The sequence below is a fragment of the Mobula birostris genome, chromosome 6, assembly GCF_030028105.1.
Source record: "Mobula birostris isolate sMobBir1 chromosome 6, sMobBir1.hap1, whole genome shotgun sequence".
NCBI lineage: Eukaryota > Metazoa > Chordata > Chondrichthyes > Myliobatiformes > Myliobatidae > Mobula > Mobula birostris.
The window spans coordinates 175335938-175351414 of record NC_092375.1 but is presented as its reverse complement, the minus strand read 5'-3'; the positions used below and the strand labels follow the sequence as shown (position 1 = coordinate 175351414).

At 39.5% G+C, this 15477-nt stretch overlaps 1 protein-coding gene across 3 annotated transcripts in view; it reads right to left on the bottom strand.

The window, feature by feature from the left end:
• The window catches only part of galnt13 (polypeptide N-acetylgalactosaminyltransferase 13), a 394116-nt gene that overhangs the window by 42192 nt on the left and 336447 nt on the right, over nt 1–15477 (bottom strand). For all 3 annotated transcript variants that reach the window (XM_072261955.1, XM_072261953.1, XM_072261954.1), the window contains exons 9-10: nt 10846–10985; nt 8883–8981 (exon numbers count right to left, since the gene is read on the bottom strand). In XM_072261955.1, coding sequence (XP_072118056.1) covers nt 8883–8981; nt 10846–10985 — 239 coding nt within the window. The remainder of the gene's footprint in view (nt 1–8882; nt 8982–10845; nt 10986–15477) is intronic.

Genomic DNA, 15477 nt, shown 5'->3' with positions numbered 1-15477 from the left:
TTGCCCCCTCTCAACTCATGTCCTCTTGTTTGAATATCCCCTACTCTCAATGGAAAAAGCCTATCCACATCAATTCTATCTATCCCTCTCACAATTTTAAATACCTCTATTAAGTCCCCCCTCAACCTTCAATGCTCCAAAGAATAAAGACCCAACTTGTTCAACCTTTCTCTGTAACTTAGGTGATGAAACCCAGGTAACATTCTAGTAAATCTCCTCTGTACTCTCTATTTTATTGACATCTTTCCTATAATTCAGTGACCAGAACTGTACACAATACTCCAAATTTGGCCTCACCAATGCCTTGTACAATTTTAACATTACATCCCAACTCCTATACTCAATGCTCTGATTTATAAATGCCAGCATACCAAAAGCTTTCTTCACCACCCTACACACGAGATCCACCTTCAGGGAACTATGCACCATTATTCCTAGATCCCTCTGTTCTACTGCATTCTTCAATGCTCTACCATTTACCATGTATGTCCTATTTTGATTAGTCCTACCAAAATGTAGCACCTCACATTTATCAACATTAAACTCCATCTGCCATCTTTCAGCCCACTCTTCTAACTGGCCTAAATCTCTCTGCAAGCTTTGAAAACCTACTTCATTATTCACAACACCACCTATCTCAGTATCATCTGCATACTTACTAATCCAATTTACCACCCCATCATCCAGATTATTAATGTATATGACAAACAACATTGGACCCAGTACAGATCCCTGAGGCACACCACTAGTCACCGGCCTCCAATCTGACAAACAGTTATCCACCACTACTCTCTGGCGTCTCCCATCCAGCCTCTGCTGAATCCATTTTACTATTTCAATATTAATACCTAACGATTGAATCTTCCTAACTAACCTTCCGTGTGGAACCTTGTCAAAGGCCTTACTGAAGTCTATATAGACAACATCCACTGCTTTACCCTCGTCATAATATCCTAGTAACCACTTTTAAAAATTCAGTAAGATTTGTCAAACATGACCTTCCACGTACAAATCCATGTTGACTGTTCCTAATCAGACCCTGTCTATCCAGATAATTATATATACCATCTCTAAGAATACTTTCCATCAATTTACCCACCACTGATGTCAAACATACAAGCCGATAATTGCTAGGTTTACTCTTAGAACCCGTTTTAAACAATGGAACAACATAAACAATATGCCAATCCTCCAGCACCATCCCCATTTCTAATGACATTTGAAATATTTCCGTCAGAGCCCCTACTATTTCTACACTAACTTCCTTCAAGGTTCGGGAATATCCTGTCACGATCCGGAGACTTATCCAATCTTATATTCCTTACAAGTGCCAGTACTTCCTCTTCTTTAATCATCATAGTTTCCATAACTTCCCTACCTGTTTCCCTTACCTTACACCATTCAATATCCTTCTCCTAGTGAATACCGAAGAAAATAAACTGTTCAACATCTCCCCCATCTCTTTTGGTTCCACACATAGCTGTCCACTCTGATTCTCTAAGGGACCAATTTTATCCCTCACTATCCTTTTGCTATTAACATAACTGTAGAAACCCTTTGGGATTTATTTTCACCTTACTTGCCAAAGCAAATTCGTATCTTCTTTTAGCTTTTCTAATTTCTTTCTTAAGATTCTTTTTACATTCTTTATATTCCACAAGCACCTCATTTACTCCAAGCTGCCTATATTTATTGTAGATATCTCTGTTTTTCCAAACCAAGTTTCCAATATCCCTTGAAAACCATGGCTCTCTCAAACTTTTAACCTTTCCTTTCAACCTAACAGGAACATAAAGATTCTGTACCCCCAAAATTTCACCTTTAAATGACCTCAATTTCTCTATTACATCCTTCCCATAAAACTGTCCCAATCCACTCCTTCTAAATCCTTTCCCATCTCCTTAAAGCTAGCCTTTCTCCAATCAAAAATCTCAACCCTGAGTCCAAACCTATCCTTCTCCATAATTATATTGAAACTAATGGCATTGTGATCACTGGACCTGAAGTGCTCCCCAACACAAACCTCCATCACCTGACCTATCTCATTCCCTAACAGGAGATCCAATACTGCCCCTTCTCCAGTTGGTACCTCTATGTATTGCTGCAAAACACTATCCTGCGCACATTTTACAAACTCCAAACCATCCAGCCCTTTTACAGTATGGGCTTCCCAGTCTATGTAATCTCCCACAATCACAACCTTGTGCTTACTACAAATATCTGCTATCTTCTTACAAATTTGCTCCTCCACTTCTTGCTCCCCATTAGGTGGTCTATAATACACCCCTATAAGTGTTACTACACCGTTCCCATTCTTCAATTCCACCCAAATAGCCTCCCTGGGTGAGCCCTCTAATCTATCCTGCCAGAGCACCGCTGTAATATTTTCTCTGACAAGCAATGCAACACCTCCTCCTCTTGTCCCACCGATTCTATCACACGTGAAGCAACAAAATCCAGGAATATTTAGTTACCAATCACACCCTTCCTGCAACCATGTTTCACTAATAGCTACCACATCATACTTCCAGGTATCAATCCTTGCTGTAAGCTCATCCACCTTTCTTATAATGCTCCTAGCATTAAAATAAATGCATTTAAGAAATTTTCCATCTCTTACTCTCTGTTTATCACTAACAGTGCAAACAACTTTACTATTTTCTTTTTCTTCCTTCTCCCCTACATCTGTTCCTACACTCTGGTTCCCCTCCCCCCTTGTATCTAGTTTAAATCCACTGGAGCCTCTCTAGCAAACCTACCTGCAAGAATATTTGTCCCCCTCCAGTTCAGATGTAGACCGTCCCGCCAGAACAGGTCCCACCTTCCCTGGAAAACTGCTCAATTATCTATAAATCTACTCCTACACCATGTCTTCAGCCACGTGTTGAGCTGCGCTATCTTACTATTTCTAAACCCGTCTGCATGTGGCACTGGTAGCAATCCTGAGATTGCTATCCTGGAGGTCCTGTCCTTTAACTTGACGCCTAACTCCCTAAACTCACCTTTCAGGACCTCCTCACTCTTCCTACCCACGTCATTGGTCCCTACATGGACCACGATATCCGGCTGCTCACCCTTCCTCTTGAGAATACTGAGTACTCGATCTGAGATATTGCGGACCTTAGCACCAGGGAGGCAACAGATCATCCGGGATTCTCAATCTCTTCCACAGAACCTCTTATCTAACTATCGAACCCCCTATCACTACTGCCTTCCTCTTTTCCCTCCTTCCCTTCTGAGTTGAGGGTCCCGTCTCGGTGCCAGAGACGCAACCACTGCAACTAATCCCTGGTAGATCGTCCCCATCAACAGCAACCTAAATGATATACTTATTATTGGTGGGAACAGCCACAGGGGTGCTCTGCTCATTCTGTCTATTCCCATTCTCTCTCCTGCCAGTCACCCAGATACCTGTCTCCTGACTGTTAGGGGGTGACTATCTCCCTGTAACTCCTGTTTCTTTCTGCCCCTGCCTCCCAAATGATCCGAAGTTCATCCAGCTCCAGTTCCCTAACTCGTCAGAATTATTGTAAAAGCTGAAGTCCAGGTTTTAATCTGTATCATACTCTGCACTTAGCTTATGCCAGGTGCTGGAATTGTTTCCACTAACATAACAGATGGTTTGTGATATTTTACTTTCAAGAAATAAACATTTTAAAAAATGCAAATGTATTTCTTAAATATTAAATTGTGAACATTAAGCCAAGTGTCATTTGGTGCCAAAATTATGTACTGCTATTTATTTTGAACAGCTGCAGCCTAATTTGAGACGGTATAAAACTATTTATGAATAGGCCTGACAGCCCACATGTTTTTATGTTATTTATGCAGGTCACCTAATTCAATGGCATAAAATCAGCAAAATGTTATTTTGCCCTCAATAACCCAGTTGATTCTTGATACTTTGCACTGGTTTCGAAGCTTCTTTTATTCAACTGCCTTTTCATAATAAAGTGAGGACAGCTCATCAGAACAGACCAAAAGCCTAACTGTGAAGCAGAAATTTTGCCAGATGAGCCTTGTGCAATGTCAGCAATTCCACTTACTTTGCATTTTTAACATTACCCCAAATGCCTAGTGTTTTACAAGAGTGTAGCAGACAAAACATTGTTGCCAAGGAACTCAAGGAGATTTTTATTTTGGATAATTTGTTCAAAGGATTTGGACATTGATAAGAAACCCAACATTTATTGTCAATCATTAATTTTCTCTGAAGCTATTTCAGAGTCAACCAGAAGTCACATATTGGCCAGAGCAGGAATCTTCTTACCCAAACAACATTAGTGAAACAAATGGGGTTTAGTTAGATGATAAAGAATGCGTTCACAGTAACCAATATTGAGACAATCTCATTCTTTATATAAAAAAGCACTTTAATTACATAAACATTTTATAGAAATGCTTTTTACCAAATTGATGCTTGCTGATATATCAATTTAACAAAGAGAGTTTCAGCATTAGTGACGGGAGACTGCACGGGAACTAGAGAAACACCATCTGTAACTTCTTTTGGAGATTAGGTGACACTAAGGAATATAGTGAGATGGGGCCATAGACTTGGTTGGATCTGTGACATGGCTGGCAGATTGGCAACTAAAATTACCGTGAAAAAAGCCATCCTAACTTTAATAATGATTGAGAGCCAGGATTATCTAAGAACCTAGTAGTAACAAGTTGTAATGATCATTATATGATAAATTTGATATCAAGTTTGAAAAGTGGAGAAAGTCTAAAGTTAAGATTTTAAATTAACAATTTTTGAAGAAATGAAATTAGCAAAAGTTGTATTTCTCTGGGAAAGCTGTAGGGGTGAAGAACTGAGATAAGTAGTAACAAGTTCCAGCTAAAAGAAATAGATTATACAAATGCAAGGAAATGTGGAAATCTAATATTGAGTGATTTGAAAAGAAAGGATAAAAATAAAGAAGGATAGCAAGAAAGTAATTAGGGACTATAAAAAGAATGACATCAGGGAAAACAAATCTCCAGAAGATGATAGTCTCCACCCAAGCCAGAGGTGTATAAAAGCAGATGGATGAGCCGACTGAAGATGCACAGTTCATAATTTTCCAACTATCTTCATTCTGCAATTACCGCTTTGCTTTCAAATATTACAAAATTCAACACATTTAAGGAGGGAATAGAAGAGAAACCATGTAAATACTGGTGAAAAGGATTAAAATACTGATTTGGTCATTGTTTTCTTTACACTTTTATGGATTTCTCAACAGGGAAGACAAATTCGATTTGGAGAGAAGTATCTTCTGAATCCTACCCACTTTTTGGGAGTTTTATAAGAGTCTTACTGGTATATTAGATTCAGAGATCACAAATATGATTATAAATAATGTATCAAGCAAGGGTACATGTTCCCTTTGCTCGTGAAATACTTTCTCCATCTACAATTTAGAGATTATCAACTACCATGCAAAACATTCACTTTAATGTCAAAATGTCTTGGTAAAATAGGCCAGTGGAACACTGCATGCAGCATATAACTGAGGAAAAGGTAACAGGGGCAAGACCAATGATGTTCATTGAGTTAATCTTGAAATTAGATTGTATTCCATTGTGTTTAATAAGAATTGTAAATAGAAACTAATTGTGCTGTATTCTGATGAAACGCGTTCAGTGCTAGCTCGCTCTTATTAGATTAATAATTCACTCTTATTAGGTATGGAAATACCAATGCCCTGACAGAAATTCCTCCAATAAGTAGTGAATACAGCCCAGTCCATTGTGGCCACCCTCCCCATTGAGCACATCTACATGAAATTGCAGGAAAGCAGCATCAATCATCAGGGACCCTCAGCACCCAGGTCATACTCTCTTCTCAATGTTGCCATCGGGAAGCAGGAGCCTGAGGACTCACACCACCAAATTCAGGAACAGTTATTAGCTCTCAACCATCAGGCTCTTCAACCAAGCGGGTTCACCACTCAACTTCACTTGCCCCATCAATGAAATGTTCCCAGAACCGATGGACTCACTTTCAAGAACTCTTCATCTCATGTTCTCAATATTATTAATTGTTTATTTATTTATTATAATTTATGTTTGTATTTGCACAAGTTTGTGTTATTTTTCATTAATTCTATTATAGCTATTATTCTATTATGGATTTATTTATTAAGTATGCCCACAAGAAAATGTGGATGGAGACATCTATGTACTTTGATGATAAATTTACTTTGAATATTGAAGTGAATATGAATTGTTTCTACAACATGCAATCAGACTAGCACATTGAAGATTATTCATTCTTCATAAAGATTTAATTATTATTTGAAAGGCTAGCTAACTGGATATCAGAATTTCATTTTCTAGAAGTTACTTTTGAGAAAATATTTAAGCTAAAAAATCTTGTAACTAGAAAAAGGAAAAATAAACGATGTACGAAACATGCTATTTTTTAGTACAATATGTATATCATGCTGCTTGTAAAGCCACATGCATTCTGGAATTTTTGCAATTCAAGCTTTTGGCACATTGGCCATAAATCAAAATACTGAGTACAGGAGATGGGATGTTTTGTTGAAATTTTACAGGACATTGGTGAGGCCTAATTTGGAGCATTGTGTGCAGTTTCGGTTACCTATCTTCAGGAAAGATGTAAGTAAGGTTGAAAGACTCCGTAGAAAATCTACAAGGATGTTGCTGGGAGTGGAGGACCCAAGTTATAAGGAAAGTTTGAATAGGTTAGGACTTTATTCCTTGGAACCTAGAAGATTAAGGGGTGATTTGATAAATGGAAAAAAAAATTATGAGGGGTATAGAATAAACAGGGTAAATGCAAGCAGGCTTTTTCCACAGAGGTTAGGTGGGACTACAAATAGAGGTCATGAGTTAAGGGTGAAAGGTGAAAAGTTTAAGGAGAACATGAGGAGAAACTTCTTCACCCAGAGGGACAAGAGAATGTGTAATGAGTTACCCGTTCAAGTGGTGCATGCAAACCTGATTTCAATGTTTGAGAGAGGTTTTGATAGATACATGGATGGTAGGGATGTGGAAGGCTATGGTCTGAGTGCAAATTGATGGGAATAGGCAGTTCAAATGGGTCAGCAGGGGCTAGATGGGCCAAAAGGCCTGTTTCTGTGCTGTACTTTTCAATGGCTCTAAATATTAAACAGGAAATTAAAAAAATTAGATTTTGCACGGTGGAAGTGCTGGATTATCAAAATTTGTTATTACCAAATACTTAACACTCGTTAAAGATGCCACTAAATAACAGAATCTCTGAGATGCTTTTGCTTTGGTCACAAAGTTGTCCAACAGAAAATAGCATGATGCATATGAATCTGTAATCAAATCAATCTGACAATTGTTACCAAGTTCATTCCACTTATTGCAGAGAGAATTTAGACTTGGCAACATTCCAGAGTAGGCTCTAAAATTAAGGGTGTCAGTGTCCAACACTATGCATCTTATCAGCATGAAGCTTTGATAAGCATCCTATTTTCAGATCCTCATATCTTAGCTCTTAATATTAGCAGCATTATCTGCAGCCCAAAGCAAACATTTTCAGTCTGTTAAGAGAGACGTAACACCCAAATTGCCTTGATAAATCAAGCTGGCTGATGATGTTACAAAAATAATCAGCATTATGGATTATTTTTCAATTATTCTACTGAATTCAGCTCATCTCTTGCTCCCTGTGTTGTTGCCAGACATTATGAAAAATCTCTTGACTTCTGCTTACAGTGTGCAGAAGTCCAGGAATTACTCACAGATTGATGCAAGACCTAAGCTGAGATCCTGAAAATTTCAACAAGAAGTTGAGGGAAAAAATTCAAGGTGGAAAATGTACAAATTACTTCTTTCAAACTTTCTTTGGTTTGTCTCTAAATTTTAATTTCATTGTTTTCATTAACGGCCTGGTTCAGATTTAATCTTTGAACACTAGAGACATTCAAACCACTTCCAGCTTTCCCAACTGGTGGAGCTCCATCTCTGGCATCGCTTGCTGTCAGGGGCCTAGCTGGATATCACACAATCAAAAGAGCTGAACGCCAGCAAGGTCAGCCCCATGTCCACTCTTGGAAGTGTGAGTGTACAGACACTATCTAGGAGAGGGCAGGGGGAACTTAGTCCGATATCCAAAGCCCAGCTACCTAGAGAGTCATACAGCAACTGTGGAAAGAGAAACTGAGGTAGTGCTGCAGGTCTGGTAAAGGATCTTTGATCTGAAACGTTAACTCTATTTTCCTTTCATAAGCACAAGAAACTCTACAGAAAATGCTGGAAATTTGAAGCAATACACACAAAATGCTTGAGAAACTCAGCAGGTCAGGCAGCACCTATGAAAAAGAATAAACAGTCGACATATCTATTTCAATGATAGTAGAAACCATGAAACTAACGTAAATTTAAATAACAGTTAATACTATACTATTTAACTGCATAAGTTTTGAGTGGCTTATGCTAGGCTACTGCAAACAATCCAATAGACTCGTGGTCAAAATAAATAAATTTAAATTTCACAGCTGCGGAGGTGGGATTTGAACTTCGTCTAGGATTCCAATTGCTGGTCCGAAAACTCACAAATATATGACTATTTTTGAAATGCATTTCCCTTTTCTGTAGGTCCCCTTTGGATCTTCACGTTTAGTACCCAGTCTGCTTGTAACCCTACCACCTGATTATGTTTAGGATCAATACTGATGAAAGGTCATTACCCTGAATAGTTAACACAATTTTACTTTCTTTACTACATTTTCTATTTTTATTTCAGCTTGTTAATTTGTCCTCCAGCTGAAGAGTAAATCAAACAATAAACCTCTAACAATATTGTGCCGTTGATTTTGAAAGCATACACAAACCCCTCCTCTTGCCTGGTTTCCTGCCCTGCTTACACCTCCCGACAAATACAATAGATATCTTACCTGGTTTCCCCCCATGCCGTGGCAATTGAAGATGCCAACCTTTTCATTCTCCTTCCGTCCCATGTTATCGAGGCACTGGTTTGTAACGACATTCCTAATCTGGGAATAACCAGATAATATGGGTTATAACAAGAACATGTATTTGTTAACACTGGAACTTCACGCTATCTAAAAGTGAAATTCATATTTTATATACCCAGGTATACAACTGCAATATACAGGAATAAACATATGAATTTCTTCTCACTGAATCATTGATGCATGAATTAAATCCCAATCTAAAGCAATTGATACATTTATTACAGTACAAATATAATGATAAAGTTTACAATTTAGTAAATCAAGGATAATTGTTGTAAAATGATACATCATGTGGGGTGCTTTGGCTTCTGAATTCATTTTTAGACCTTGGAATTCACATGGACTGTGTTTTACTTCATTCTTTAACCACAAGAATAAGTTCATAGAATTATTATAATACCAGCAGTGACTATTTGGCCAACTTAATTAATGCTGGTTTCCAGTACAATTATTCACCCCTGATTCCCTATAGAACTAGAAATTACACTCAAGGGCCATTTTATTAGGTACAGGAGTGGAACTCGGTGTCGTCCTCTGCTGCTGTAGACTGTCCACTTCAAGGTTCGATGTCATGTGCATTCAGCGATAATCTCCTGCACACCATCGTTGTAACTCGTGGTTATTTGAGCTATTGTTACCTTCCTGTTAGCTTGAACCAGTCTGAACATTCTCCTCTGACCTCTCTCATTAACAGGGCATTTTTCCCCACAGAACTACCATTCACTAAATGATTTTTTTTTAGTTTTTCACTCGATATTCTGTCAACTCTTGTTGTGCGCGAAAATCCCAGGAGATCAGCAGTTTCCGAGATCAAGTGACCGCAACTCAATGCATAAAAGCATGCAGACAGCGTCAAGTCGTTCAGTTGTTGTTCTGACTAAATATCAGACTGAGGAATAAACGATCTAAATGGCTTTGATCATAAAATGATTGTTGGTGCCAGACTGGGTGGTTTGAGTTATCTCAGAATGGTGATGGCAGGTAAGGACAAGAAGTACTCTTGTACCCCAAATAGTCCTTGCAGTTGAGACAATATTCCACCAACAGGTCTGTCAGTGTCACCTACTGCATCCGGTGATCCCAGTGCAACCTCCTCTACATCAGTGAGACCCAGCATAGATTGTTGAGTACCTTCATTCCGTCTGCAAAAACCAGGATTTCCTGGTGGCCGACGGCTTTAGTTCCACTATGCTTTCCCAACATGTCAGTCCATAGCTTTCTTTACCGCTAAGCTGAGGCCACTCTCAGGTTGGAGGAACAACACCTCATATTCCATCTAGGTGGCCTCCAACCTTACGACATGAACATTGATTTCTCTAACTTGCTGCAATATCCACAATTCCACCACCACCCCGCCACCACTCCTCTATTCGCATTCCTTATTCTGCCTCCCTTCTTACCATTCTTTTCTCTTGCTCAGCACCTCCCTCTGGTGCCCCTCCTTCTTCCCTTTCTCCCATGATCCACTCTCCTCTCCTATCAGATTCCTTCTTCTTCAGCTCTTTACTTTTTCCACCTATCATCTCCCAGTTTCTCACTTCGTTCCCAACCCTCCCCGAACTACCTACCTTCTCCCTCACCTGGTTTCACCTATCATCTTCTGTACTCCTTCCCTTCCCTCCACCTCCTTATTCTGGTGTCTTCCTCTTTCCTTTCCAGTCCTAATGAAGGGTCTCGGCCCGAAACATTAGCACTTTATTCCTCTTCATGGATGCTGCCTGTTTGTTACATTCCTCCAGCATTTTGTGTGTTACTCTGGATTGCCAGCATTTTTTAAAATGTTTAAATTTTTAAAAATTTATTATTTTTCTTTACTTAATTATTAACTGAAAAAGGCTAATATAGATGATTAAAGGGATCGGAAGTTTCTTCAGATTCCTACCTCACCAAGTAGGTAGTAATGCCTTGGGATCTGGGAATCAGGATAAATATTTTCCAAGTACCACGAGAAAGATTTGCACTTCAGTCTTTCTCTTAGTTGTCTTCTGGCTGACACATCTCCGTAATCCACTTTAACAACACCTGGAATTGTAAAGATACAGATTGCATCAAGCTACAGGAATTGGCCTAAAATCGTTACTCCCATTATGGGCATATCCGTGTCCCACAACCATATCATGTAATCTGGAAGAAATACACAAGATCAGTCAAGTTGTGGAATAATAAATCAAGGTGAAAATTTGGGTTAAAATATGTGAGTTCACAAAGCAAACAAGTATCAGAAAATGGAAAACAGGACACCAAACACTTGACCTTTTACCTCTTCCTTTCCCACCACCCAGGGACACAGACAGCCTTTCCAAATGAAGCTGCAATTCGCTTGCATTCCTACTGATCTAATGAACTTGATTTTTTTCAAAGTACACTGAGGAAGCCCAACACAGAATGGTGACTGCCTTTTGGAGCACATGCATTCAGTCTACAGGTGCACCCCTGAGCTTCCTGTTGTTGGCCACAGATCAAGGAATAGCATCTCATCTTCCAGCTGTGCATTTGCAGCCTTCAGGATCCAATATCAAATTCTACAAATTCATACAGCATATTTTCAGAATCAGGTTTACTATCACCGGCATATGTTGTGACATTTGTTAACTTTGAGGCAGCAGCACAATGAAGCACATGATAAATATTGAAAAAAAAAACTGAATTACAGTAGTGTACAAATATATATTAAATAGTTAAATAAGTAGTGCAAAAACAGAAATAAAAAGTTGTGAGGTAGTGTCCATGGGCTCAATGTCCATTTAGAGGGGAAGAATCTGCTTTGTCCAAGACAGTGGAGTTAATTCCACAGCTGGAAACAAACTGCTACAGGTGATGGGTGTTAAGGGGCAGGCTCTCTTCATTTTTTAACATAGTATTTGTGGCTTTTGTGAACAAACTTGAAAGGAAGATGAAGGAGAGCTTCTCTATTTTCAAGAGGCAAGGAACCGTCAAGGCATATTGCCAAGTTATAATGGGAACGGGCAGCATTTGTCACAGCATGAGGAGTCAGGCCCAAGCCCATGGATGCAGGCAAATTAAATTTTGTCTTCACTTCAGCGGTCAATTCAATAACGCCTTTCCAAATGCCACTGCTCAGAAAATGCACTGCAAGCTTCAAGCATTGCACAATTCCATTCCCACCCACTCAAATGCCAATTATCTATATATCAATGAAGATTCTAAATGAACGGCCTCATGCACACAGCCCACAGTATGCACACATTGCCAAAGACTCAATTATGACAGGCATGTCATTCTGACACATTGTACAATACTAACTAACTCACTTCACTCTCACCAAGAGGGCAAGGTGACACAAAACCAATGCCAGAAACAACTCACAGTAGTGTACTCCAGTCACTAAGCTCCTCATGGAAGATGCATCAGCAATAACAGGGGCAGGGGCTGACAGTGAAACAAATACGTGAGAATATTATGACAAGCTACTGCCCAATCCCACTCCTCTAACACATTTTTTTTGTCAACACACGACTGCTTTTGATTTTCAAGCTGCAGGTGCAGGAATATTCCTCTTAACTACCCTAGGGTCCACAAGGATCTAAATAGCACTGCTCCCAAAAGACAAGGATGAGCTACTTGGCTAGGAGCAGCAGAATAAGAGAGCACTCTGTCCTTGAGTGGTTTGCATGGACCAGCTCAGAGCTGCCCTTTTCTATGCATTGCTCAGAAGTAGGGTATGCACATTTAAGGGTAATCAGCATAAGTGGGGGGAAAAAAACCATCCAGAATGTTAAGCTCCTCAGCTGGTAAAGTTATAGATAGTTTCAATGGTTGAGAGTTCAGATAAAGACATTGGTAATGCAGCAGGCTATAGATGACAGATGGAAATGTAGAGCAGGGTGTAATGTTTAGCCTGTCTGTAAGCTTGTGATATCGGTCAAAGAGTAGTAGAATAATTCATCTTCAATCCTGCACGAGGTCTTGCACAGCCTGGAACCGTGGATAGCTGTCAGCCCTACAAGAACACTGGGAGGCCTATCATGCAAGGTCACTGTTGCAGCTTCCACTGCAGCACAAGCCAATGCCAACCAATATCTGGGTGCTGGAACAGACGCTCAGACCTCTGTTCTGGGCACCAGCACTGGAAGAGGTTCTGAGTTTGCCTCAGCAGACGTCCAATGAACCGGTGAGGCAGTGCTCCAAGGAGCAGTCGTGGTCCACTGCAACCACAACCAACTCTCCTCTTTCATATATGAACTCCAGCCATGCTGCAGACACTGCAGCAGCTCTGGATAGAAACAACAGGAAAGGCAAAATCTACAAGCGACAGCTTCTAAAGAAGAGCACAAGGGTGAGTGGTCATGTTTTGAAGGATGATATTGACCAATGGTTCTCAACCACCAGCCCAGTCAGCATAGTGATCCCACCCATGTGACATACTATGCGTTAAATAAAAGTTTTGCATGGGTTCACATTGACGAATTACAGTTTTCAAAGTAAATACTGAATTTCATTTCCATGACATGTGGTGGAGGGGGAGAAATCCCATTAGATTAGTCACAGAGGAGCATAATAATTTCCTTTAGAATCAATAAATTATCGATCTATCTAGTTCTCCAGAGTATCCACATTCCACACCCATCCCCCACCTCCCTTCCAAACAAAGCAAGGATATTTGGAGTCCTACTGGGAAATATTAACCTCCAGAGTTCCAACTTCTACTTAATGAATTCATTTTACTTTTTTCCAATGAGGTTTAATTGGATACATCAACACTATATGCTGTTCTAAATGAGTATCTACTGCTTGAATTAGAGTGCTAAATCAAGAGAGTTAATGATAATTACAAGGTTCAAATTCAGCAGTGCACTTTCAGTGGGTTATTTTGTTTACGCTAATCAATTTGTGCTAACAGATAATTTAAATTTAGGGCTATATCAACAGTGCAAAGCATGCTGAATTGAGGACCAGGAATGAAGGTAAAACTACTGATGTCAGCTAAAAGGCATCAAAACAGGAAATGAGTATTGTGATGTTACAGCCATCAAGTTTACCACAGTCAATTATCATCAGGAGAGTAGAACGTGCATCAGTAAGGAGCATCAAAACACTATGACATTCCCTTGACCACCATTGCAATCGGCTGAATACAGAAATTTCAGTCCTGATTTGTTTTAGTATTTTAGAAAGTTAAATCCTAGAGGCCCTCCAGCCCGATCTACAATTCAAGGCATTATACACAGAGTCATCCAGCATGGAAGCAGACTGTTGTGAGATGCCCATCTGTAATCCAACCCGTTTTTCAGCACTCCGTTCACTGCCGTTTATGCAATGACTTTCTGTTAGCCTACAGGGTATTCAACCTGAATACTTACACCTGATTTTCTTTCCATGGGTGCTGCCTGAATTGCTGAGCGTTTCCAGTGGTTTTTGTTTTTATTTCAGATTGCAGGTTTTTGAAAATTTTCATTCCCACCTTTTCCCCATATCTCTCAAAGCCCTTACCCAAGAGAATTGTGATAATCTCAATATTATAACATAACATCCTCAGGCTTTTGAGGAAGCAAAAGTTCATATTTCCATTTGGTACTTTAAAATGGTAATTTTTACTCTGACAGATTTGCTTTAATTTTGTGGTTATTGTTCTTTCTCAGGATTTCACCATCAGAAGAAATAATGTCACTGTAGATCTTTCTGATTAATATGCCTCATTTTTAGATCACTGTTTAGAATTAATCTGACCTAATAATTTAACTCTTTAATCCTCAATATCAGTCTGGTGAACCTGAGGTATAACCACTCCACAACTACCTCAATATTGCCAAGTCTGAACAGAGCAGCATCCCCCACCCCCGAGCTCTGACCAAAACTTTGTGTAACACTTCCTCACTGAATTCCTACCTAGTTGAGCTAACAATCAATGCTACATTAGATTTTACAACCAGCTACTTTTCAGTAATCCTTCCCTTACACCCAGAACGATAAAGACACTTAAAGGGTCAAGTACCCTACTGCCAATATTGAAGTAAGAGAATTCTAACAAATAATGCATGACAGCACGAAACATCTTTATGCAACTGGGAAGCATCTCTCATTTTATGCAATCATATCCAACTGCGTAGCACCACCCATTTATTTGAGGCCACCGTCAGTGCTTGAAACGTATGAGGGGTGATTGATAAGTTCGTGGCCTAAGGTAGAAGGCATCAATTTTAGAAAACCTAGCACATTTATTTTTCCTACATTTACACACTTAGTCCAGCAGTCCTGGAGCATACAGATCCCTTCTTTGTAGAAATCGGTGTCTTGGACCTCCAGAAGTGGTCCACAGCAGGGGTGATTGATAAGTTTGTGGCCTAAAGTAGAAGGGGATGAATTATTGATTTCAAACTTTCAGCATTTTCACTCAAAGAGTTGAACTGCACATTCATGTAACGAGAGCTGTATAACTCATCTCCTTCTACTGTAGGCCACAAACTTATCAATCACCCCTGCTGTGGACCACCTGGAGGTCCAAGATGCTCTCATTACATGAATGTGCAGTTCAACTCTATGAGTGATAATGCAG